Source organism: Haplochromis burtoni, unplaced genomic scaffold (assembly GCF_018398535.1).
Source record: "Haplochromis burtoni strain Fernald_Lab_line unplaced genomic scaffold, NCSU_Asbu1 Contig_13, whole genome shotgun sequence".
In the NCBI taxonomy this organism is placed as follows: Eukaryota; Metazoa; Chordata; class Actinopteri; order Cichliformes; family Cichlidae; genus Haplochromis; species Haplochromis burtoni.
Genome location: NW_024582374.1, coordinates 275,580 through 301,521, shown reverse-complemented (window position 1 = coordinate 301,521; position 25,942 = coordinate 275,580). Strand labels below are relative to the sequence as shown.

The 25,942-nt window shown below is 40.8% G+C and overlaps 1 protein-coding gene across 3 annotated transcripts in view; it reads left to right on the top strand.

Annotated features, from left to right (window-relative positions):
- The window catches only part of LOC102300167 (pre-B-cell leukemia transcription factor 1), a 66,350-nt gene extending 40,738 nt beyond the window's left edge, over positions 1–25,612 (top strand). Inside the window, exons 3-9 of one of the 3 annotated variants that reach the window (XM_005919841.3) lie at positions 8,255–8,499; positions 10,537–10,727; positions 13,761–13,896; positions 15,201–15,249; positions 18,073–18,185; positions 19,823–19,912; positions 22,283–25,612. In XM_005919841.3, coding sequence (XP_005919903.1) covers positions 8,255–8,499; positions 10,537–10,727; positions 13,761–13,896; positions 15,201–15,249; positions 18,073–18,185; positions 19,823–19,912; positions 22,283–22,375 — 917 coding nt within the window. In that variant the 3' untranslated portion in view covers positions 22,376–25,612. Of the gene's footprint in view, positions 1–8,254; positions 8,500–10,536; positions 10,728–13,760; positions 13,897–15,200; positions 15,361–18,072; positions 18,186–19,822; positions 19,913–22,282 lie in introns of all 3 variants that reach the window. The other 2 variants (XM_005919840.3, XM_005919842.3) reach the window with 2 other exon arrangements.
- The last annotated feature ends 330 nt before the right edge of the window (positions 25,613–25,942 follow it).

Sequence of the window (25,942 nt, the reverse complement as noted above, 5' to 3'; positions counted from 1 at the left end):
CCAAAGCACTTTTTGTGCATATCTTATGAATGAAGTATAATTTTATATCACTGGCAGCGATCCTTGAGTCCTTACAAAGGCAAACAGAGGGGACTTAAGGAGAGCAGGATTTAACAGTTTGATGCCTGTCGTCTTCCTCCTGGTGTATGTTGGTTCTCTTTCCATTCCAGTACACTTGCGACTGTATAATGAATTATGCCGATGTTGAATTAGCATGTAGCTGTCGCTTCGGCTCTGGTGCCTGCCTTGTGACAGGACCACCACAGCACAGGCTTGTGTAGAGAGAGGGGGCTTCTACTGTGATTTATTAACTGCTAAAACCACAATGAAGTGTGTCCACTGAAGCACCAATACAAACAAATAGGGCCAATCCCGTCACTGCAAATCCAGACAGACAGGCTCGACCACTGCCTGACCAGAAAGGGTTAATTATGCAAAAGCGTTTGGCTTTGACCCGACACACAGTAATGTTTTAAAGAAGGATTGTTTAGTGCAGGATTACACCACATTCTGTTTATTACTTTAAAAATATAGGGATTTTACTCACATGCATTTTCTTTGAAAGCTCCAAATTAATGATCTAGTTGTTATTTTTCAAGCGAAGAGAAGATAAGAATATTTTTACAGTTGCGAAAAATGTAAAACCTACTGAAGTTAAAATATTTTCACAACGACATAAGTTAACAACTACTGGATTTCAACTAGTCGGTCACGATGACGCGTTTGCTTGGTGGAATGTTTCTGATTAAAAAAGGGCTACTGAGTGACTGCAGTCATAAATAAATGGCACAAATAAATAATCATATTTTTAAAATGGCAGTTTTCCACGTGAGATGATGACATTAGCATTCACTTGTTTTTTTCAGGCACTTTCCTGAAGTGCAATTAATCCGTGCCTTGTCCTAGCATGACTCCCTCTGCTAGACGTCATTCACAACACACTACTGTTTAGCTCACGCTTTCAGCACCGTGCATACACTAGCTTATATTTTATGATTCATTTATACACAGTAATGTACACCGTTGATACAGTTCCTACAGCCAAGTTTACAATGGAATATCATTTGAATAAAACGACGTCTCTGTAGGTACAAGATAAGGCCGTATTTTAAAGCAAATTCTTAACACACATAACGAAAATTATCCACAGCAGTTTACTGTCGTATTGCCATAAATAATTTCTGCCAGGCCAGAGTGACAAGCCGATATAACTGCAAGTTTTTCCTGGCATTTCTTTTTTGGTCTCATCCTTTCAGCATGATTTGAAAGTTTTATCCAGCAGTATAGCCTGTAAACTAGAGCCAGCTTGATGTACAGCATTTTTCAGTTGACGTTTGCTTATTAATAATAAATTGTTATGGATGTGGATCGACATGAAAACTTTCTGGCTAGTTTGTCCAGCAGAGGGACTCCATTATTCAGTATGCTCAGCTCTGTCTGCAGCACATGTAGCAGAATAGCATCGTAGCTGTACAGATGTTGGAGCAGAGTAGCTGCCATATTTCACGCATATGCATACAGAAAATTAGTCAATATAGAAATACCGGAATTTTTTACTCTGATTAAATTGTGAAGTTTTCTATGCATTTTCTTGTTACTGCTGACTGCTTGCTTAATGCTTGAGCAAATAAAACCTCAGTAAGTTAAGTGGCATCAGATAGGCTGGATAGAAAGATAAGATGATGTTTTATATTCAAAACTAAGCAGAAGTTTGAATTTTAATAGGAGTATCAACCCAAATACATATTTACTCTGTGTTTTAGCCCTATCTTCTGTGCACCACTGAAAAACTGACTGAAAACATGAGCGGCTGAAGTCTTTGCTGGCAAAGAGCTCTTCAAAATGTCAAACCAGGCAGTTGTTGATCTGACTGAGCATGCTGTCACCTGACCGGTATCGAGTGTCACTTTTGGCTGTCTCTCCCCGTGCCGCTCCTCGTGACGTAACAGTGCAGCTCACAGTATCTGGGTGCAGAATGAGAGGCCTCCAAAGGTCTCCACCAGTCTGAACTAAGGCATCCAATCTCTGTCAGAGGCCTTTATGTTTTACCGTCCATCTCGCTAACTATGACAGACCAGCCCAACGTCATTAATTAAACATAAGGCTTCCCCCCAATCACCCGATCTCCGTGACAGGCTGCCATGCCAACAGTCCCTGTCGACATGCCTCCGAAATCTAGAAGGGGATTACATATGGTAATGTTTTTTGACAGCCTGCCATTTGCCTCTGTTAATCTGATAGGATAAGATATCTGGACTGCAGAGCATGGTGTGCAGTAACTCTTTGAGTCTGATATTGTTATGCCACAAAAAAACTGAATCATTTTGAAGATGCAGGCAGTGTCCTGGAAGAAATCTTAATCCCCTGACAAGCTTTTGATACAATCCCAAATATTGTCACTGACTCAAAAGTATATTTTTAGACTTGGATCTGGCTTGTATTTGCTGTCAATTTTAATATTCCGCACATTCTTGAATCATATCAAGTATGGTGAGATGATGTGACAATCTATAATGGACCTGTGTCCTTCCACAGCATTTCTCCAAAGACACTAGTTATGTTGCCCCAGGCTACCGGCCCACTTTCATTTTGCCACGGTTCGTTCTCCTTCAGAGGGAGAAGACGGGTTATTCTCTGGTCTTTGTTCAATTAAGACCAACCCCAAACTCAGAGCCTCTCTGAAATGGTGCATCTCTGTTGCAAGTTGTTCAATTAATATTTCAATACCCACAGACATCTTCATGTAAGGCCATGAGCCAGTCTTCTCGGATGACTAATAAATGGGAAACGGAGAATGTTACACATGTGCTCGCTGAAAAACAAGCAACGTGGGGGGAGCGGGAGGAGGTTTAGGCAAGCTGCTCTCCCCCAAACAAGGACGTTAATCATCTCCAAGCATGATATTCCGAGCTTACCCTCAAAGAGCAAAAGCTTTTTCCCTCAGCCTCGCGGAAATGAAATAAATATTCCCAGAGAAACAACCAGACAGTTAAACATCCACCTCTCCAAAAGCCAATTGCCCTTGGCTTTTATTAAATATCGATTTGATTTGTAAAAGGCCAGATGTTGGGAAGTTAAACAAATGTCGTGTTCTCCCATTTTAGTTTACTTTTGTCTTCTCAGCCGGTGACATTTTGTCTCTCAGCGTGTACACAGAGCAGTAAAACCACCAACCATCCTCTCCCAATCCATCCACACAGAGACACCATGAATACGTGATTCCTTCCCGGCAAAATCATCTATTGTGCATCCGATTCATAAATTCATTAATAACAAAAGTTACTGTGGTAAAAAAAAAAAATCCCATGTTTTTATTAACGCATAAGCAAAGCAATAAAGCCTGGTGCGTGCCTCCTTGAGAGAATTGCTTGTCAACAACAGGAAGAGGAGGGGGGGGGGATAAGGCATCGTCTGACAACAAGCCATCTTTGAAACACCTCCAAGAGAGAAATGGCATCCATTAGAGACATACAAAAAAAACGCGTGCTTGTCGACGAGCAGTGGGGGGAAATCTCTCGCACACACATCCACAGATAATTGTTTATCCCTGAGAGAACCTTCAGTGTTTGTCTGCGGGTGGCTAAGTAAGTTCACCAGCACTATTGGACAGGGAGTGCCCACCAGACCCAAGGCTCGAAATACATTAGGATGAATCAATTAGGCTGCCATTAGCCAATAAAGTGGCCCTCACTGAGTCGTGTAATTATGACCCACAGCAAAGCCAATTTTATGGAGGCACATTATCCCTTTCTTTTCCTTATTAATTGTATTTGTTTGAGATAATCCCTCCATGGTTTTAATTATGCGCTTTAGGTTCAGGGTGGAAGAAATAAATCATCATTTGCTTCAATCACTTCCAAATACTGCAGGTCTGCAGTTTTTTGTTTTTTTTTCTCACCGTAAGGGAAGCTACCCATCGCGGGGCAATGACTGCACTGATTAGGCACTTAAATTAAAAATGAATGCAGAAATCCAGATTAACCCCACTCAGAGCGAGTTCCCGTCAGATTCTGCGATAAGATGCCAGGAAGAGCTGATATTATAGGCAGCCAGCTACTTAGCTTGTTCCCAGCTCAGAGGACACTGTAAGTGTGACAATGTGCTGTCAATGAGGGATGACAGTACACAGCCAACATGGCGTAATGCATTGTTCCTTCCTGGGTCCCTCCTGACAGATGCTCTCCAAGACAGCTGGATCAGCAGCAAGAATGGAGCCGGGATACGAGGGGAGGATATGATATGCGGGCTGATTAGCGAAGGTATACACGTGTCAACAAGCGAGGCCTGGGGATCACGTCGGAGTTTGTGTTAATTGTCAGTTTAAGACAGCGTTACCTACTGATTTTGAGCACAATGCAGGGCTTTGAATAAGCAGCATTGCTGGATGCAGTCGTTTTCTTTCCATTTGTCCATGACCTTTCTTATTCGTAGAGAAAAAATGTCAGCCTGCTAGAACTTTTTCTGTTTCCCATCCAAGAGATCTCCTAAGAAATGACCTTCTCTGCAACAGGCACTCTTCTAAGACTGATGTTGGAGGAGCTTCAAGCCAAGTAAAATAAACACTTTGAATGTTAAGCTGGAACTTGGCAGACATGAACTGAATCATTTTTGTGGACACAGGGAATTTTTATGTTCCATTTTCATTTGACAGTCTAGACGTTTTATGGGTTAGGGAAGAAATCTAGTCTAGGACTTTTGCCTGAAACATCTGTGAAGACATGCTGATGTTCTCTGGACTTTTACTCTTTGTTCCTGGACTTGGGAAGCAGGAAACGATATCTTGTCCCATGTGCTTTATGTCAATTTTGAAAAGATCATTTTTATTACAGATGCACCAAATGTAAAGTCCTGGGCCAATTTCAAAACACCCAAACTGTATTATAGTTTTTGTCTTAGCCACTTTAGAGATGTGTCACACATTATGTTGTCTAATGTTTATTCTTCTGTAATCTTTTGCTCAAAAACACTCTGTACTCTGCCATATACAGTACTCTGTGTATGGCTTGTTTAGTGAGACGCAAATACACAACAGTGGCAGCACAGATTACACGTTTCACAGATTTACTAAGATTTAGGGGCTCTGTGACCATCTTGGATTGTGAAGTCGAGGTTGCTGGGGGTTCTCCAGCTTTCCGAGTTGGAGATCCAACTTGAGGGGACATCCCAGTTCCCACTTAAAATTAATCAGGGCATTCGTTTTAGAATTACTGTAGTCAGTAATCTCAGGCAGCTGTGCCAAACAGCAATATTTTTGTTAAATTAACAACATTTTATGATATTCATGTAATAAAAGCACATTCCCAGTGTTCCTTTAAATGAACTGTCATTGGGAAACCAGAGCTGCTGCAGAGAATGCTGGACTAATGCTGTGTTCTCCTGCTTTGCTAGCAGTTTAATAAATAGTGAATAAACTGAATGTCTCATTAATAATAACCAATAACTAACCAACTAATAAGGCAGCATTAGAAAGCATTGTTTTGTTTTTTTGCTGATTTTGGTCTTCATTTCCTCCTTTATCCTAATGAAACAAAGCATCTTCATAACTGATGAGTTAATGAGTGGTTTTAAAGTCTAATACATCATCACACCGTCTGAACAGTTAACTAGAGCAAAAATGATGTAACAAAACAGAAACACCGGCCATTGCCAACATTAATTAATCAAATAGGTCCACTTAAATATCAATCTTCTACTTACACGGCACGTTAACAGGCTTTAATTTTGAAGAGGTGTTATTTAAGTCAACTCTTTACGTCTAAAACTCAGATAGATAGTTTCAGTATGGCTTGACCTATAAATCCTGCAACCTGTTTTCAGTTCAGTGTTACCATAATGTAAGTTGTCAGCCTTCTTTTTTCTTCTTTAAGTATGTACTGCTGTGAGATGTTTTCCTACTAAAAATTACTTCCAGAAAGGGCAGCTAGTCCATGGGATATTGTGGTGTGCTCCTATTTTAACACCCACTTTAGATCGGCATTTATGAGGTGGTAAATGTAGAAAAAGTGCCTCTCTGTACTGGTGAGCATTCAAGAGCCGTGGGAGCGGCAGCGGCGGCGGGGCCACTGCTGATGTACGTTAACTAAAGCAGACAGGCGGGTTTAGAGTTTCTGATGGAGCAGGTTTGATTGGGTCATAACGTGGCAGCAGTTGTGACGGTGTGGAGGTAAGGCGCGTGTGAAGCCATCTGAGATTTTCCCCTCTAAGCCTGTCTATACATTACTGGAGTGATGAAAGAGTCTTGGTAACGAGACAGGATGTTTGTACTGTCTTGCCATCTCAAGAGACGTCCCCCCCCCCAACGCCGCCATTTCTCCTCCAATACTCCTCCCACACTCAATCTACCTCCCGCTGAGTCTATGGCCTGAAACCCTGACCTCTTCCACTCGCCAACAGTTGCCATATTTGCATTTCCAGTCCACTTAAAGGCAAAGGTGGGGGTGAATGTGGGAGCCCCCCCTCCTCTTCCCCTACAAGTACAGCAGGCTTCATTCTCATCCCAGTGACCCCCTGCCCAGGACTACCAACCCGGACAGCAGTCTGGGGTTAATGCACCAAGCACTCCTATTGTCTCTGAATTAATGAAGTGCTCCGTGCCTGTCCCTTCTCATTCAATGACAACGAGACAAATGACAAGTGGTATTGTTTTAAATGGCTATCGACACTCAAGGGGCGCAAAGTCACAGAGTCAGGGCTCCTGTTAGGTCCGATAACGGTAACACCAGCTGCCGTCAGAGTGCCTTCGATGTCCACTCTGGGGTCAATTTGAATGCTAGCAGCACAACGCTTCACACAGGAGAAGGGATTTTATATTGAAATGGATGGTTCTCAGATGGAGGAGGAAGAGTCTGAGCCTGTGTTTTCACCTCAGAAAATGGAAGGTGGGGACTTGGATGTCCTAAAGAATGGCAAGGGAGACCTCTAGTGGTAAAGAGGAGTATTTGATCAGATTGTTTACTGACGCTATTAATACTTAAACCATACTGTTTTAGGTGTGAAATCAGCTCACACCTAAAACCCACACAGGCACATACACAGCTGCAACTCTGAATGAGTGCTGTAAAGAATAAATAAAGTCCTGGTGAAAAGTTTAAAATATTGGGGGTGATCAGAGTGACTTTCAGAATATTTCTTAAAAGAATTTCCACTTGCCTCAGTGCAATTTCTACTTGATTTAAATGCAAGATTATAGTCAAATTGTACCCATTTTGATTTTAATTCCCAAAATGATTATAGCATTGTTTTGGAAAAATGAGAAATTATCTCAAACCTACTCGTATATAGAAAAACGTCAAGATATAAGGACAAACAAAGACTATTTAAAAAAGTCTGGGGTCCTTTTTTAACCGTGAATTTGGATTACTCTGTATCAAATGGGAAGAGCAGTTTTCTTTCTGCTTTGTTTGTTTGTTTTTAAATTAATGTTAATATCCATTTAAGGAAGAAAGGTTGACTAAAATAACAGGAAACAAAATATTATTTCAGATGTCGGGTTTTGTCAAAAAAATTTAAAAAAAATGTAAAAAAAAATAAATAAATAAAATTTAAAAAATGACGACGTAACCCAAGAAAAAATAAACTAATTCCACAACCTAGAAACTGGAAACAGGGAAATATTTGTCAAAACAGTTGGTGCTTATTATTCTGTCAGTATATTAACCAAATAAGGGGACTAATTACTTGAGCTCAAGTGAATCTGGCAGCCAGCTGAGCTGATTAAAAAAGGAAGTGTGGGTGACCAGAAGCCTGATGGGAGAGCTGTGCGATTTTTGGGGGGGGGGGGAAGAGTGGACAAATTGTGGAAAATATCTAAAACATGCAAATCAAAGAAGCTTATGTCTCCAAAAGGAGTGTATCTAATTTGATCATGAGAGCTTCTTTCCATAGATCGTCTTCAGGCCTGTCAAAGTCATTAATTTCTTGGGGTATTTGTGGAAGTAGCTTTGGATGAAAAACAAACGTGAAACCAATTAGGAGGTTGAATTTGAAAGTTGAATAGATAAATGAGAGGAGGCAGCACCATCTTCAAATGGTCCTTTTTTACAGCAGACCCCATGTTTCCTTCAGTGAGGCAGACTTCAGTCTCCCTCAGCCTGTGTGTCGGTCTTTGTTATACTGCACGGCTCACGCTGAGCTGGTGGATGTGTGGGTGCAGCTCAGGGGTGTCAGCTGCACGGTTGACAGCTTGTTACGGTGCATCACACCGCTGCAGGTGCGACCTTTATGACTGACCTCTGACCCTCTCCTGTCATCGCAGTGCTGAGCATTCGCGGCGCCCAGGAAGAGGAGCCCCCAGACCCCCAGCTCATGCGACTGGACAACATGCTTCTGGCAGAGGGCGTGTCCGGACCGGAGAAAGGCGGAGGTTCTGCGGCAGCGGCGGCTGCAGCGGCCGCCTCTGGAGGGGCAGGGGCCGACAACTCAGCAGAGCACTCTGACTACAGGGCCAAGCTGTCCCAGATCAGACAGATCTACCACACAGAGCTGGAGAAGTATGAACAGGTAAGAGCAGACGATGCACCTTAGACCAACACCTGACAGGGTGGGAAAATAGGGCTGTGACGTATAGAGAATTTCCACAGAACCATAACACACTGATTTTTTGAAATAGTGTTTTTAGTGCACGCGCACACACACACACACACACACACACACACACACACACACACACACACACACACACACACACACACACACGTATGACCAGCTTAATGATGTTAGGGAGTTTCCTGTGCATTTGCTGTGACAGCAGGACACATCAAAAGCAACATCAGGTTGTGCACTTTAATGCCATTTTAGCTTGTCGTGCATCTCCACGTTTTTGTAGCCTGGCACGCACACCACAGCAGGGCTAGAGGCTCAGGCCTGCAAGCACGGTGGTCTCTAAAGGCATTTTTTATGATACATAACTGCCAGAGCAAAGAGATTCCCAGACAGCGCGGGGAGAAGGATTTCTGCAACAGTTGGAAAAGATGAAAAAGTTCTGCTGAAAACTTTGAAAAAAGGAATGAAGCAGTGATATATTCTGTGCTGCGAAGCCTGAAGCGACTCAAGTTTGAGTCAAGGTTATTGAGCTACAGTTCGATTAAACAATGGCCTTAACTGCCGCTTAAAGCTGCTTTCAGTGTATCCTTAAAAGTCTTTAAATTAAATAAGGTCACAATGAAACATCTTATATGTACTTGTAAGAGCCCTTTAAACTTGAGATGCTGTTTTTATGTGAGACTTGTTCTAATACTTTTTATACTTCGAGTAGCTATTATTTTATGCGGTCCGTATATCTTTCCTCGCGGATTTATGCGTGAACCACAAAAAACAAAGAATGCAATAAGATGTGATGAGCAAGTTTAGGAGATGCACCTGGGGTGACTTGGCAGGGGATGAAACTATTTGGAGGCAGCTTGTAAGCTTTGCCTTGTAAGATGGATCTTGATGAGGTTCCAGTTTGATTTTAAAAAGTGTGAAACGTGATAGAAAAATAATGTTTAGTAAGCAATGATTTATTTTATTTGTCAAGTAAAATGACCAAAACTTTTCTTAGTTTCAGATTCTCAAATGTGGCAATTTGCAGGTTTATGTGTGATAGAAAATGGAATATTATGAAGTTCCAAAACATTTTCTTACTACTTTATCACATTTTACTTCAGGGTTTTCCAGCTCTGCACACTTTGAAGATGCAGTCCTTCTACAGAAAGTACAAAATCAGTTCAAAAACTGATTATATATTGCTGAGCTGGTCCATCTTCCTATATCTGCTTTTCCCTCCTGAACTTTAATCCAGATTTTTTACTCCTCGCTGAGGCAGGATCACTCTTAAATCAAGTGGCAACCCTTCAACTGTTTCCTCAGTACACGTCAGTAAGAATTCACTTTAGACTGTGTCTTTACCCCAGAATAGTCCATCATATGCAGCCTCTGTGTGTATTCCAAGTATAGTCTTGAAGGGATGCTTTAAAGGAAGGGGGTGATTTTCTCTCATTGCCTTGATAACCGATGCATTCATGACAATAGCATCCCTTTCAGATGAGGCGAGTAAGACAGATGAACACAGAGATAGACAGACACAGACAAAGCCTGACACGGCGAAATCCAGGGAGAGATCGACAGGAGGAGAGGAAATAAAGAAGAGGCGGCAGTAAGAGGCGCGGAGTCGGAGTGTAATATCGTGGCAGATTCACGGCTGGTGTCACATGGGGGGGTGCGATGAATAAAACGTTGTGGCATGTTCGTCTCTCAGGGTTGGCTATGCTGTAAAAAGTGTGTCTGAGAGGGGAACAGCTGTCATTGGTTCCTCTCAACATACTGCCATCACCATTTCTGTTAAATATGAAATATATCAGTGCTTATATTCCCCCTTGGCTCTGCGAGAAAGCTTGCCCCAGAACTACATTAAGAAAAGCGCACGATTTGTGAATTTTAAATACTCGACTCTGCGCGGCAAATTTGACAAATTGAGGTCTCGTCTGCAGTTTTGTCTGACCTTAAGGGAAGTGTGCTCTTGAACGTAATCCTATGTGTGTGTGTTTATCTTCCCTACAGGCGTGTAACGAGTTCACCACCCATGTGATGAACCTGTTGAGAGAGCAGTCACGCACGCGACCCATTTCGCCCAAAGAGATCGAGCGCATGGTGAGCATCATCCACCGCAAGTTCAGCGCCATCCAGATGCAGCTCAAACAGAGCACCTGCGAGGCCGTGATGATCCTGCGCTCCCGCTTCCTCGATGCCAGGTGTGTGCCTTTGCATACAGGTTCAGGTCGTACACGGCACGCTCTGTGCTGCAAATTACAAAATCCTCTACGTGTGCTCTCCTTCTCGGCCTGATATCCATATGAATGGCTGATGTAGGAGGCCTATCATGCCATAAATGTGGTGTAACACATGCTGTTTACCACACATGCTGGACTGGTTTGCATGACTGGGTGCCATTTGGACTTGTATACCCAGCAACACTGGCCAATGAGAGCTTCGTGCATGATCCAAAACACTAACTGCTTCCTTTTTTTTAATGTAATCGCTTGTTCTCTTTGATGCGTGCTTTGGATTTGCATACATTTCTCTAAGGATAAATCTCACTCACTGTCTGAGTTGGAGGCATAACATTTAAATGAGGCATGCACTGCCTTACAAAGCTCCCTATCTATTCTCTTGCAAATGATTGTGGTGGTGCAGCAGCGAAGGGGAAGGGAGAGGAAGAGCTTTCGCTGGTTGAGAGGCACTGCCATGCTCAGCTCCACTGATTAATCTACTGGCTGCTAGAGCCCATGCTGTGCACATTTACATATTCTCATCCAGGCTTTCGAAGCGGGGGACAGAGATTTTAGCACAAATCTCCTCACCGGTGGATCCACGGAAAGAGATTTTCCAGGGTTCCCCTCCAGCTTATGTAAAGCCCTCTTTAGACGTGGCACACGCAGATATGACCTGATGAGTGCAAGAGATGGAGGGGTCGGTCAACTCATGAGCCACCAGCATGTGATATCTGTCTGCTTCAAGGTGTGGTGTTGGCAGGATATCGCTGGATTCATTTTCATATTCAAAGCATGACAGAATGCGTGTTAGCATTTCCTGCCTTCTCTGTGCTGTAATGCTTTGTTAGCATGGTGGGAAACTGATGCTGAGGTTTTACATGGGTGTAAACACACACACACACAAAACAGCAACATACAATAAAGTTGCAATAAAATTCAGTTAAAGCTGTTAAAAATACAGGTGAGCTTTAAAAAGCAATTTCAGTGAAGCTGCATCTCAACAACGTAACCACGCAAACCTTTCATGAGCGATCGAAAAAGCGATCAAAAGCTTATAAAGAGAGAGAACGCAGAGTTATGACTGATAAAGTCAGCAGTTTGAAAAAAATTTGTAACCCAAGTTTCACTGTTGACACCAGAGCACGTTTTTGACACATTATTTAAAACTGCTCTAAAATTGAAGCGTGGACCTCCGTTTTTTTAACTGTGAACAATGTCAAACGTGGCCATGGAGAGCATTACTACTGAACTGTACACTTCCTGTAAGCGTCTGGGAACATTGTAACATATTTCAGTTTGTAGTTTTAGTTTTGTCACCTGCAAATTCTTTATTTAGTTATTATTCTCACTAACTTTATAGCTGTTTTAAAAAACTATTCATCAACCCACTGTACATTACTATACTGCAGATATATCCTTTATCCTTGAAAACAGTGAAGTATTTAATAGTTAATTCCTCCTAGATAAGGTGTAATTAATAAAATAAATGCTAGAGCTGTTCCATATTTGCTGGTGTAATGCAGTCAGAATATCAGATTTTCACCACAATGAAATTTGAAATTATGTTATCAAACATAGAGATTACTCAAATTACTATTCAGCGTATTTTATCTCTTTTTTGTGAGTATGAATGCAAAAAAGACATGTGCAAATGCACAATTATTTATGATACGTTTAATTGACATCCCAGTGATAATTCTTGAGTTAAATGTTATGTTAATGAATGGGTTTAGGTTTAAACTGCACACTTTAAAACTGTAAAATAAGATTTCCATTGTTGTCCTTTAATTATACATATATATTTAAAAGGGAAAAAAAACACTTAAAAAATTCTGTCTAATCACAGAGCAAGTACACAAATCCAGAGCAGTCATAGTCAGTATATTCCCAAAACAGTGTTACGGTTTAAAGCGGAGCCCTACCCTGGCTGGTTTTAACTTCTGTATGTCTGAATATTCAAAAGGCAAACACTGCTATTAAACCTTTTAAAAAATGGAGACTGTGATTTCTTCTTTATCTCCCCACAATTAATAGTAGATATTGACTTAATTATTATGACCCAGTTATGTGCTTTTATTGCCAGCCCTAATGCTTTCTTCAGATGCTCATAAACAGAGCTGTAGTGCAGCAATTCTGGGCCTAATTGTTCTCTTGAGTCCTGACAAAGTGTCTCAGTGCAAAGCTGCAGCTAAATTGAAAGTTTCTGGTGCAGCAGAGGTTTTCACAAAGGGGGGTAATGTACATCCAAATCAAGGCCAGATAAACCCGCAGAGACCGTGCTGGTGTCAAGCCAACATCACGGATGCTCGGCTTATAACTGATGACTGGCTTGGGTTGGTATCGGCGTGCTGAAAACCACTTCCTCCATATTAAAGCAACCACAATATTTAATAGGGTGAACTTGCAGAAATGTCATGTTTAAAAGTGAATCCAAGATTTCGGATAAGGTTACATTTGTAGTTGTTGTGCAGTTTATTTTAGATTTTTCCTCAGTTTTGGAGATGGCCGCTGTAGAAATGACTGCCGTCTTATGAATACATTGGAACTAAATGACACTTGCATTGTGGTGCGTAAGTGCCAAGAATACATTTTAAAACTCAGCAGCGATGCATCTTTCCAAAGTCATGACCTGATTACAGTAAGAATGCACAAACTTTGTCATGAGCTATTTTATGGAGGAACAATTTTCTTTCTGTCAAACTACAGACAATGAGGGCGAGGCTGGCTAACTAAAGAAAAAAGACACGTCTATCCATCTTTTACAATTTCCCCGATTGTCTCGTCCCATTATATTTAAGAGAAAGCAAACATCTCTGCAGTGGAAAAGTCCCAAACTGTTACCTTGTGGATAAAGGCTGGAGGAGAAATAAGCAAATTTGATTTTGAGATCAGAGCGCTTATGACTTCTCTCTGTAATGATAGTTCCCCAGCGTTTCTTACCAGTTCCATGTTGTTATCGTTGCTCTAAACTTAATTTTATCCCCGTTTGAACCTTCACTGTTCTCTTTGCAGACGAAAAAGACGAAACTTCAACAAGCAGGCGACAGAGATCCTGAATGAATATTTCTACTCGCACCTCAGTAACCCCTACCCCAGCGAGGAGGCTAAAGAAGAGCTGGCAAAGAAGTGCGCCATCACAGTGGCCCAGGTACACCGCAGATCACCGCCACCTCACAGCACCTGTAGGAACACTGCCGTACACAGAGTAGCAGGACAAAGACGAGTTTTAATATGAAGCTGGCGCAGAGCGTCTTGGCAAGTAACCTAATAATATGTTTTGTGACTGTCATGAGTACAGACAGCGTCTCTAATCTTTTAGCAGTGCCTTTCATTGAGACAACAAAGGACTTAAAGTATAAATACGCCTTGTCATGAGTCTGTAATCTCGTAAATCAAACCAGACAAAAGCTATTTTTGACCAGTGACACAGTGTTCCTATTGAAGTAATGCAAGCTAAGCACAACTCAGCTGTCATAGTTCTTATTGATCTAATCTTATAGTGGATCACATGCACCACTTGCAACATAAATTCTAAATACAGTCCAAGTACTTTTACAAAGTGTGACACAAATGGTGAGAAATCCAGCATACTTTGTGCACGTATTTTTTGGGGGGTAAACGAAGTGAAAATAAAATAGACTGAAGTTTCTAATCGAACATCTTCGAGAAAGCAACTAATTGATTAATCAGCAGCTGCTTTCAGCTTGTGAAATTCAGCGCTGGGATCATTTGAGGCATTTGATGATTAAATCTAACGGTAACTTAACCAACATCTGTCTCATGGCGAGTGCGAAGACTAAAACATCTTTGCATTCCAGCACTCAGGTTGTTTCACTCCTGTGAGAGTTGATAATACGGAAAGCAATGACAACACCAAGGTAAACAGCAGTTTGTGTTTTGAATCCATCATTTGGGAATGGATTGTTTTCTCAATTGGTTTCATTAATTTCTAAGGAATGATTGGAGGGTGCAGCTGGGCCTGATTGTGGAAGCAGCTCGGTAGCCGAATGATTTGTAGAGTTTCCGTTTCTTGGCCATAATAAAGGAGAATGTTTACCTACTCTGTGCATTGGAAACTTTGCAGGATTGATTTGGTTTTCATTTTAATGTTGTTTATCATTAGCGCTGGGATTACCCCCCCGGCTTCATCTGGGAGTCCATTAGCCGTAATGGGTGTTAGCGGATGTTGACTGATTGGTGCTTGCGTGAGTTCTGATGATAGCTGCAGTCATGGTGACATAATGAGACTGTTATTGGCAATCATTCCATTCTGGCACTAATGCAGATTCACAGCACCAGTCTGTGAAGCCCATACCTCTGACAGAGGCTCTCTGCAGTGTTTTGCATGCCATTAAGGCCATGCAAGCTAAACACTGCCATGGTTTTTCTGAGAGCCTCTGTGTGGTAATATGTCGTGACAATTAAACTATATTCTTTTGTTTGTCTGCTCAGGTTTCCAACTGGTTCGGGAATAAAAGAATCAGATACAAGAAAAACATTGGTAAGTTCCAAGAAGAAGCCAACATGTACGCTGCGAGAACTGCCGTGAATGCGGCTAATGCATCCTCACATGGAAGCCAAGCAAATTCACCCTCAACTCCAAACTCTGCAGGTGAGACAGGAAGTCCCTGGCTCTGCTCAGCTATTAGATATGTGCCTCCTCTGTGTACTACAACTTAGTCAATTTTAGAGTTTTTTCATTGCTGATGCTGGTAATTTGTAAAGGAGCAAAAAGTAGATCTGTCAGGCAAACTCAGTTATACACAGAACATGCCTAAAACCTGACAAAGCACCATCGTTACTGCTGAACAAATTAAACATTTCCCCTTCACGACTCTAATTACCCCCCTAGTACAAAAATATGTCCGATTAGACGACCTGAACCCCGTGCCAAGTCTCCATAATCTCACTGTCCTCTTGTCTGGGTCTCAATTAATCCTGTTCTTCATGTATGCTTATTAAACTCTGTATTTATCACGGCCTCTGCTGACACTCTAAGGATAAGTCTGGTAGTATTCTACATTTTTCTTATTTTTGGTGAATAACAGTGGAAAAAAGACTAACAGTGAATTGACCCCACTTACTTTTCTTGTCGAGCCACATTAGTGTACAGAGATGATTAACTCTGACGTCTCATCACGATTACCTAATCCTAGGCAATCAAAAAATGTACTTCATATTTTTATACAACTGTTACCAAGTGCTGCCAATCAGAGGAAAAAAACTTATCATTCCAACCGAAATACATCAAAACTATTCAGGTTTTCCAGAAAAGTCCATTTCTGCCTTATCCAGTATATAGAATTAGGGTTAACGTTGCCTCTATCTATCAAACCATCACATCTACATTCCTTTTTTTACCTTTCATACACACATTGTAGTTTCTTTGGGTTTTTTTAATATACCACCTATACCATGTTCATATGAAAAATACCTGCAACATAAATTTCAATTCACACTTGCTTAAATTGCCTAAAATATATAGAAAAATGTTAAAGTTGCCTCTTTCATTAGTAGAATGAAGGATTCAAGTCTTACAGGACATTAATATTTAATCAATTTTTTTCTTTTTTTTTGCTAAATGTGTAAATAGCCACAGGTGAAATAAAGCTTTTAAAATTAAATACACTACGTGTTTTAATTAGTAGCCTTTATTAAAAACTGCAATGCCCTGCTGTTATGAGATATTACTTATTTTTAGTTAAGAATGAAAGTTAATTTATGTAATCAATTTTTATAGCAATTTTTGTAGTGGATATTAATTTGACCTAGGAACACTTAACAAAAACATTGTTTGGTTTTTACCAAATAACAACGTTAAGATTGAAAACAGAGCGTTAGTTTGCTTTAATGTCTAGCAGTCGTAATTCTGCATTTTAAGCCACAACATTAAAGCTCAGCTCGCATGTTTAGATAGATATATAGAGCTTTAGCCTGAATAGTGAAGATGATCTTCAGGCCAGGAGAAATATAATTTATATATTCATATTGCAGTGGTTTACACATGTGCCTGACATGTAAAAGATCCCATTCAAGACTGCGACAAGACAAATACTCAAAAGTTCTGTGTCAGGAAAGGCAGCTGATTTAAAAATCTTTGCCAAATCCCTCCTCAGCAGAAGTAGTTCTTAATTCAGGATTAACGTTGAACAGATAAATGACAAATGAAATAGAAATAAGAGAAGAAATATAAAAACCTGTTGACTGCTGTTCCCGGTAGTTTAACTACACTCCTGCATGTGGAGTCCAGGTAGCCCTAGGCCTCAAACTGACCGGCTTCAGAGTTGAGCAGTAATCCAGTAACATCAAAAGATGTGCAACCCCTAGGTCTGAGGGTGGATCGAAAGGACCCCCTGCTTGTGCCTAAATTACCTAAATATCACTCGCAGACTTGACACACATTTAATGGGACTGGCGTGGCAGCCATCTTGGAACCTTGAAATCTTATTAGCCTCTATTCCCCTTGTTATGGCTCCCTCTGGTGATGGATAATCCTCCTAGTACCACACTAAGACTCTGATATGTTGCCATGTTTACTTTGTGATGATTCCCAGGCTGTTTTCTGTCACCGTGACCCCCCCTAGCCACATGTTTATTGTAGTAACAGCTCCCCCTCATCTTAATCAGTCAAAATAAAAAACATCTCTCCCCATACTTTTTGCATAAGCGTTATATCATTCTTCTTCTGTGGTATTTTCTCCAGAGGCAGACAAACCCTCTGCCTCCTGTTGACACCAGCACATCCATGCTCACTGTACATGTGTGGTCATATATTAATGCTTTACAGGTGTGCTTATACACTTTATGTATTGCATAAAGTAGTAAAAATTTGAAAGAATGCCAGACTTATCTTTTTCTACAGTCCAGTGTTGTTGGGAAATGTTTATCATTTGCTGTCTTCCTTTGATGAAATATCAGACTTAAGAAGAAGAATGGCTTTTTCGGGCTTCTTAAAATGTCTTTTAAATGTTGTATTCTCCAAAAAAACACAACAACAAGTCACCATCACTAAAGATAGTTTTGTCTTTCAATGAAAGCAGTCCAGGCTACTTGGATGAGACAGCAATTGAGTGCATTTCTTATTAATCTGGGCTCCTTTCTTAATTCTTTTTTGCTAATATGTAAACAGATTACCTGGTAAAACATATACCTGATACACTACTTCTCTGTCCTCACTTCACCCCCCCTGGTCTAACAGCCTGCACGGCTGCTAGCTAACCCTCTGCATGCTGCTCCTCCAGGCTGCTTCCTGAACGGGCTGACTTGCTCCTCTTTGCTTGCTCTCTGTCTCTCTGTGATTCGACTGCTCCCTCTCTCCTTTCAGGTTCTGGTGGCTCTTTTAACATGTCAAACTCGGGGGACTTGTTCATGAGCGTGCAGTCTCTCAATGGGGACTCGTACCAGGGGGCTCAGGTGGGAGCCAACGTGCAGTCGCAGGTAGGGCCCCAAAGCAGAACAGAAGGTGATACAGGGGCGGATCGAGTACTGATCTTTGTAACGCCAGACTCGTCATGCACAGGTTTTAGATGAATTAACTAGTAACTAGGGTAATTTCACCCTCGTAGTATCAGGAAGTCGGTCATCTTATAATGCTTAAATTAATTTATATTAGCTTAAAAGAACTGCAGAAATATGACAGTGCATCTACAGCCAAACAGGCCAATTCCAAGGAAGATAGCAAGATGGACTGCATTGATTCAACCTCAAAAAGCCACGCCCACTGGAGGGGAAACGATTCAGTTGATGCTACACTTTTGTGTTTTAGCATTCAGTATTTAATTAGCAGTTACAAAGCTATGGTTAGATATCTTTTAGTCAACTAAGTTTATCACCAACTATGCTTTCTGAGTCATCTACATTCCACTGTAATGGAAGTTATGCAACTGTTATTCTCATTTCAAACTCCATTTTTTGTTATTCTTAGAATAGCTTTGCATGAACCACAACATCATCATCTGTATTTACCTTATGCTAGGAGTTGTGCAGCCTTTTAGTTTAAGCTTTGTCTGAAACAATTCAGTTTAGCTCCCTCCCTTGCAATTTCCTCCTGATTGGCCACTTTTATAAATAGGTCTGAACAGCAGTGGGTGGAGCCTCTGTGTTCACGTTATGATCATATTAAGAGTATCCCCTCTCAGTGAGAACATCCCGAGCCAAGACTAGAAAAGCATCTGAAATGTTTGCCATATTTAATACAAGCAGAAAGTAAGGAAATGCATAACAAGTAGCTTTTAACTTACAGAAATATAGGTGTAAAACTGACATTTTGATATTTGACTTATTAACAACAAATAATGACTCTCATTAATAATAATTAAGCACAGTCCTGCCTGAAATAGTCAAACTGATGTGGGTTATACCTGTTGGTACTGTTTTCCATCACCCTGGTGCTTTTGGGAATTTTTTTTATTTATTTTTTTCTTCTAACAGATGAAACTCACATGGAGGCTTCTAATAACTTGTTTCCCCCCTGATGTGGGCGGGACTTAATTGCCCTCTACCTCTGTGCACTTACTTGTACTCATACACTACTTGTTAACAAAATAAGATTCAGACCCTTTTTCTATAGTGGGACTTGGATAGCATTTGTGGGACTAATAGGGGACCTTTTATTTGTCATGTTTTAATGATTTCTGCTTTGACTGGCACATGCTGTTATTGACGAATCTTCTTAATCTAAATATTGTTAATCTTGCTGGCATAAGAGCATGTGTTCAACTTATTTTCTAATAAACTTCCTTTTTACCCTTGTCATGCACACCCCCTCCAAAAGAAAACACCCAGCTGCTTACTTTTACCTTGATGGAAAAGAGTCATTAATACCCCAGTCTCAAGGGCAGAAGATTTGTCATCCTGTATTCATCCTACAAACAGTTTGATTTCAGCTGGCAAAAACCAAACATCTCTTTATCCTGAATTCCCTTTTTGTTTTGGACTTTGTTGTCTCCAAGGACATACTTGCAGCAGTGTACTCTTGTTGTCTCTCTTGTTGTCTTGTCATCTCTCTCTTTTCTCTTGTGCTTCTCTTGTGTTGACTCTGACCTTGCTTTGTCTGCTCCTTCTGAATGTTTCAGGTGGATACCCTTCGCCATGTTATCAGTCAGACAGGCGGATACAGTGAAGGACTCACAGCCAACCAGATGTACAGTCCGCAGGGCATCAATGTAAGCTTTCCTTTTTTTCCCCTTTGTTTTTCCTTTCTCTCCCTACCAATTATTTCAAAGCCATAGGGCTCAGAATGCCACTTAGTAGGACTTGTCTCCACTCCATGGTCACCTAGTTGATTGCTTCTCTAGCACTCGTGCCACAGGCAGCACGGTAGCCACCGTACGCAGGCGTGGTGCTGGCCACACACATGCAGAGCCGCCTTCTGAGCCTGTCATGTTCAATCAGGCCTGGAGTAGCACCTGCAGCCACGTATGGTCAGCCGTGAGAGAGCCGCACAAACAGGTGACACCTCTTTGCTCTGGACTTCAGCTCCCTCTGACCACCTGACCCGTGATTAGCAGCCCCAAGGCCAGAAGCTCCCGTTAATGCCCCACAGGAGACATCAGCACCGTCCCGCTAAAAATAAAACCTCACGCTCCTGGAAATGACTCCTCATGTGCCATAGGGGTTTGTCCCCGACGTGTTTGTCTTATTTTTCTGCAGAGTTCGGGTTTAGATGTGGGGGTATGAGGGGTGGGGTGGGGGTTGCTAGCTGGCGGCGGCAAACAGTAGGGAAATTCACAGCGACAAGCCGTGTCGTAAAGGGGAAAATCGATAAGACAGACACAAGGAGAGCAGAGTGTGGACTTGGGACAGCAATCCAAGCGCATTGCTCAGATCATGTTCCTGCCACACTAATGGCCCTGACAGCGAGCCGCGCTGAGGACGAGGACGGTCACAGCCGCGGCTGGGTTCCTCTGCTGTCGTCGTCGTGCCTCACTGGCCATATGATAATCAGATGAAATGTCTCCTGTATAAAAACATGTATGTGTATTCAAATAGGCTTCCTGGCTGCTCCGAGCGCATCCCACAGCTAGCTGTGCTAACCCTGAGAGGACGCTAACGTATTCAGGCCCTGTTCTTTCTCAGTCCTTTGACCTCACAGATACGGTTCTCCTTGGACGCCTGCTTGCTCTACCACATCTTACACTGCCACAGTATGCTGTGTTATTCACTTTTATACCCTGTAAAGAAGCTCTGCAATGCATAATGTAGGAGCAGGATATCTGTCTGGCAGCCTGTTTGCCTGTGATTTATGTTGCTAAGGCTGGTAAATTAGGAATCTCTGCTCTTCACTTGCCTGTTTTTTCTCCAATCCATGCACGACAGTTTAGTTTGATATAATATTTTAGCAGATAATAGTAAGTTATGACAAAGCTGTCTTTTGTAGAAAACTAGATTTTTTCCACTGAGGTATCTCAACCTCTTTTGGCCTTTATTTTGCAGAATTCAGGGCATAGAAGCACTTTTGTTGTAATGTACAATTTACAAAATACATCATAAGTGGTTTTTGGTTTGTCTTTGCATAAAAGTTATATATATATATATATATATATATATATATATATATATATATATATATCGAAAATGGCAACGCTTTTATAACTTCATTGTTAATTAAACATATATATATAGTATATATATATATTATATTATAATATAAATATATAATATTATTATATTATATTATATATATATATATATATATATATCGAATGGCAACGCTTTTGATTAACTTCATTGTTAATTAAATGCAGGAACAACCTGTATCCCGAAAAAAAAAAAAAACAGTTTTAGAGACATGTCAAGACAGACTTTAGTGAATCTTGTGTCTAATACAAAAAAGCCTGCTGGATAATGACTGCTGCGGGTGATTACATTATACAATCTGACCCCTCCACTTTTGATTACACATTACAAGCTGTGAAATGAAAGGCTGTCGAGGACCATTTCCAATTTTTCTGATGGTTTTAAATTCGCTATTAACACCCTAAATGCTCTTTAACAGGCCTGTCTGTGGCGGTGAAAAGGACCTCCAGAGTTCTTATTGTATGTTAATTCCTACTGTCAGCATCGTAATTAGTGCGTGTTTTGTTTCAGACGCCCTTCCATACAATTTACATATATTCATATTGTTTAAAATGACAGCAGCAGGAATTTATTTCAAGACGAAATCTTGCACAAGTTGACTTTTCCTCTCTTTATTGTTGTCATTGCTTAAATGAGTGAGTGTGCAGTGTATGATGGGGTAATTCTGTTTCTGCTCAGCTGGAAATGGCAGTATTTTTTTTTATGTCAGTCTTATTCTGAATTATTAGCTGTAATGTGAGCTGTGTTAGCTTTTCCTCCAATCCAGGAGGCAGTTTGACTTAAGGCTGTGTTTGACTGCGTAGTTCAAAGTATCCCAGCGTTGGTGCACTATCTTGCCCTCAGGACTTCTATTCGTTTTTTTATCTCAGTGTGTTTGAGCTGCATCGAGTAATGAACAGAAGAGCAACACACTCACGCCCCACTTCTGGTTCTCTCTGATTCTTTTCCACTCCCAGGCAAACGGCGGCTGGCAGGATGCTCCAACCCCCTCATCAGTGACATCACCTACAGAAGGACCTGGAAGCGTTCACTCCGATACCTCCAACTGATCCTCCACCCACCTGCTTCCTCTTGATTCCCACTTTCCTCGATCCACCACAACTCTCCCTTCCAAAACTTATACCCTGACCCCCTTTTTTTGGGACTGGATGGGAAACGGCGCGGCACAGTCGGGGTCTGGAGATGACGTTTTCACCATTACGGATAAAACTGTTCACTTTTCCTATCTGGACCACCGCGGCACCATTAGCAGCCTGCGTAGGGGACTCATATTCACACCACACAGTTTGTACAGTTTCCACTTGATGTCCATGTTGCCTCTTTGTATTTCTCTTTACAGTATATATTCACACAGTAGGCTCACAGCAGCGTATTGGCCCACATCTTGTAAATTGAGATGCTTTCACACTACCTCTATTCGAAATAATAACATAGCAAACAAAATTTAAACGGCTTCGGTTTTACAAAGTTTCGTATTTTTACAAATTTATCACACACCACATCGAGCCCTATCGTTACACGTCTGTTTTCAATACCAGATTACTTTTCTTTTTTTTACCTATGGTGCCAAAGTTCAGCTCTGGAGGTGAATTTTGAAAACATTGTTGTCTCATGTCCTTAAATTTCTCATGCCATACATTGTGACATATTATTATTATTATTATTATGTTAGTCCATTTATATTAGTAAGCTGATATCCAAGTATTCAGCCTCGGTTTGTATTGTTTGTATTCAGAACTTCTACAGCAGACACTGACATTTAAGACCTTTTATTGCTTTGTGCCATAGTAGCTACGTTTCAGCTAACACGCGGTACAACAGTGCAGAGACTTTACAATCTTAAAGCGAGAAATTAAGGAATTGAGCTCAAAGACGTATATATTAAAGCACAATAACATCTACTGATTAAAGTCAAAGGGGAGCATTTGTAAATGTGAAAAAAAAGAAAAACTGTTTAAATCTAACAGTGAGACAAACGGATCCAAATACTGCTGGTAACCAAACAGTAATTCAGTTTTTAAGGTATCAGGTCATCAGGATTGAACACATCGCATGTCCTTTCTCATTCATGTATGGAGTCACATTTGTGCCAAAAGTCTGAGCACGAGATGAATCATTTTGAGAACAGAAGAATTTTGGTTTTGCTCAACTTATTCTTTTCCAATAAATAAATTGGAAAAGTCAATAAAAATGTGCAAAATTTGATAAAAATAAATAATCGTTTCCTATTAAAGTTTGTAAAACTGGAACATGCTAAAAAATGTAATAGATATGTCTCTGCAATATTCTTTTTTTTTTTTCTGTTCAAAATGTCTCACTGAATCCTCAGGATTTAGTCACAAATCTAATCGGCGTGTGTTCATCTTGATCTGCCTGACCTGTTTTGTAACCTCTGATAACATCAGAGAGAACGTCTGACGTTAGTAATTATTACGAAAGTAATTATATTCTCACTTATTCACTTTTTTCTTTGTTTAAAATGACACTACACTCATGAACATGATGCCAATCTGAAATGTGAAATTAAATTTGTGACCTTTGTCGTATGTACAGTACAATGTATACATGATTACAATAGTCCTCATGAGCATTTACATACTTTGATACCAAAAAAAGGCAGAATTTTATCCCCCTCATTGGGATCAGCTTTATCGAGGGTTTTCTTTTTCCTGTTTTTGAATGGTTTTAGTATCTGCAGTGCTAGTGAGCATCTCATTATGCTCCAGTACTCTGTATCCAAAGCCAAAAAAATGCACTTGGAATACAGTAGTGTTTATATAAATTCAAATGAAAACAAATACCCTGATGGCACACAAATCCAGAAGATGTTTGGATATATTTTTATGTGTCTCCATTTTGCAAATAAGTCATCTTTTTTGTTTCACTTGATATTCTTTTGACTGTTTTTCTTTTTATGCTACCATTATGTGTGAATTGCCCAAGAATGCTCTATATACAGTATGTAGATATGCGCCTTTACTCTTTTTTTGCATCTTTGAATTTGGACAGTAGCTATTTTAACGCAGCCTCTTTGAGTTCCTGTTGGATTTACGGTGAAATCCTTCTTATTCTTTTGTACTCATGTCACATGTTACAACCCTGCGTCCAAAATGGCTACTGTCCCATTAAAGGTGACGTGAAAAGTTAGCGTTAACATTGCCCTCTCTTTGGCTTTTATTTTAGCTGAACTGAACCCTGAGAGAAAATTCAGTCCCGAGATCCCAAACAGCCTGAAAACCACAGGTATTTTTTTAACAGTATTTATTACACACGTATGAAATCATGGATGTCTCAGAGCTTGGGCGTTGAGATCTACGACGGCGTGATGGCAACAGACAAACTCATTTGAATGACTCAGAGCGGCTCCCCTCTCGACTCACCTGCTCAGTATTACAGCCGAGGGGGCGAGCACCATTGAAATGATGCACAGAACCTGCCTCAGTCGTGTCTTTGGAAGTCATTGGAGTGAACTGACAGCGGCGGCCATGCAAGGCAAACACGAGGATTGTTTTTGCACCCCTCAAAAAAAGGCTTAACTCTACTTTTCACATTGCCTGTCAAATATTATCGAAGCTTCATGTAATGATGCTTTTTAGTTTTTGAATATAAAAGGAAAAGAGACATGAAAAGAAAGATGACCAATTTGTAAAACATGAAATGTTTTATTTGTTGCATGTCTTTTTGTTCTTCAATAAAATAACGTACTGCAGTGTTTTGAATGTTAACTTCTTTTTTATAAGGATTTCAGAGTGAAATCGTGGAGCCTTTTTCTTGACAGGTTTTAACTTTTAAGATCTCTGCGTATGTAAAAAGGTATCAAATGGAAAACTATTGTCTTTTTAATTCCGATTCAAAACTTGTTTTCTGTGGAGAAAAATAGCTGAAAGGTGTAGGTTTTATGGTCTCTTAATTTGTACTGGCAATGCGTATCCCAAATAAATAGTTTCTTTTGTTGCATAAACGGAGGTTTTGTCATTTTTCTGGTGAAGTTTTGTTTGCTCTTTGTGCTTTTCTCCACCACAAACTTGAGCGTGGTGTTTCCAGCAGACTTTTGTAACAGGGTCAGGGTCAGAAGTCACTGTAGGATACAAGTTAACACATTGTAGACTTGTCAGTCCAACACCTCTGGATAGCATTGCACGTCTCACTTCCAACTAGGCTGTGGCATGGAGGCATTTTATCACCACTAACATAGCACCGGAGCTTGGCCTGAGCTGCCGAGGGTGTGAAGGGGACATTTTCACAGTTTTCACAGTGAGTGAAAGCTGTGTGCTCCCGGCAGACAGACACCTCCTCTATCCCCCGCCACCCTTCCCCACACCCAGCGCTCCCTCTGAGGCATGGTTAATGTGCGTTCCCTGAAAGAGGCGGAATCCACACTTATCTCTCTCTTCCAGATAAACCAGACAGGATGTCTGATTCTGCTTCTTCAATTCATCCCTCCTCTGGAAAAAAAAATAAAAAGAAGGAAGGGGCTGAAACATGAACTTGTGGATTAGGAAGAGGTTCCCAGGAGCATCCAAAATCAGGGAGCGTGACAGAGACTGTGGGAGTGACATATGCAAACATGATCAAGTGTAATTACATGGAGAGGCCTCCTTATTTCTATCAAAGGG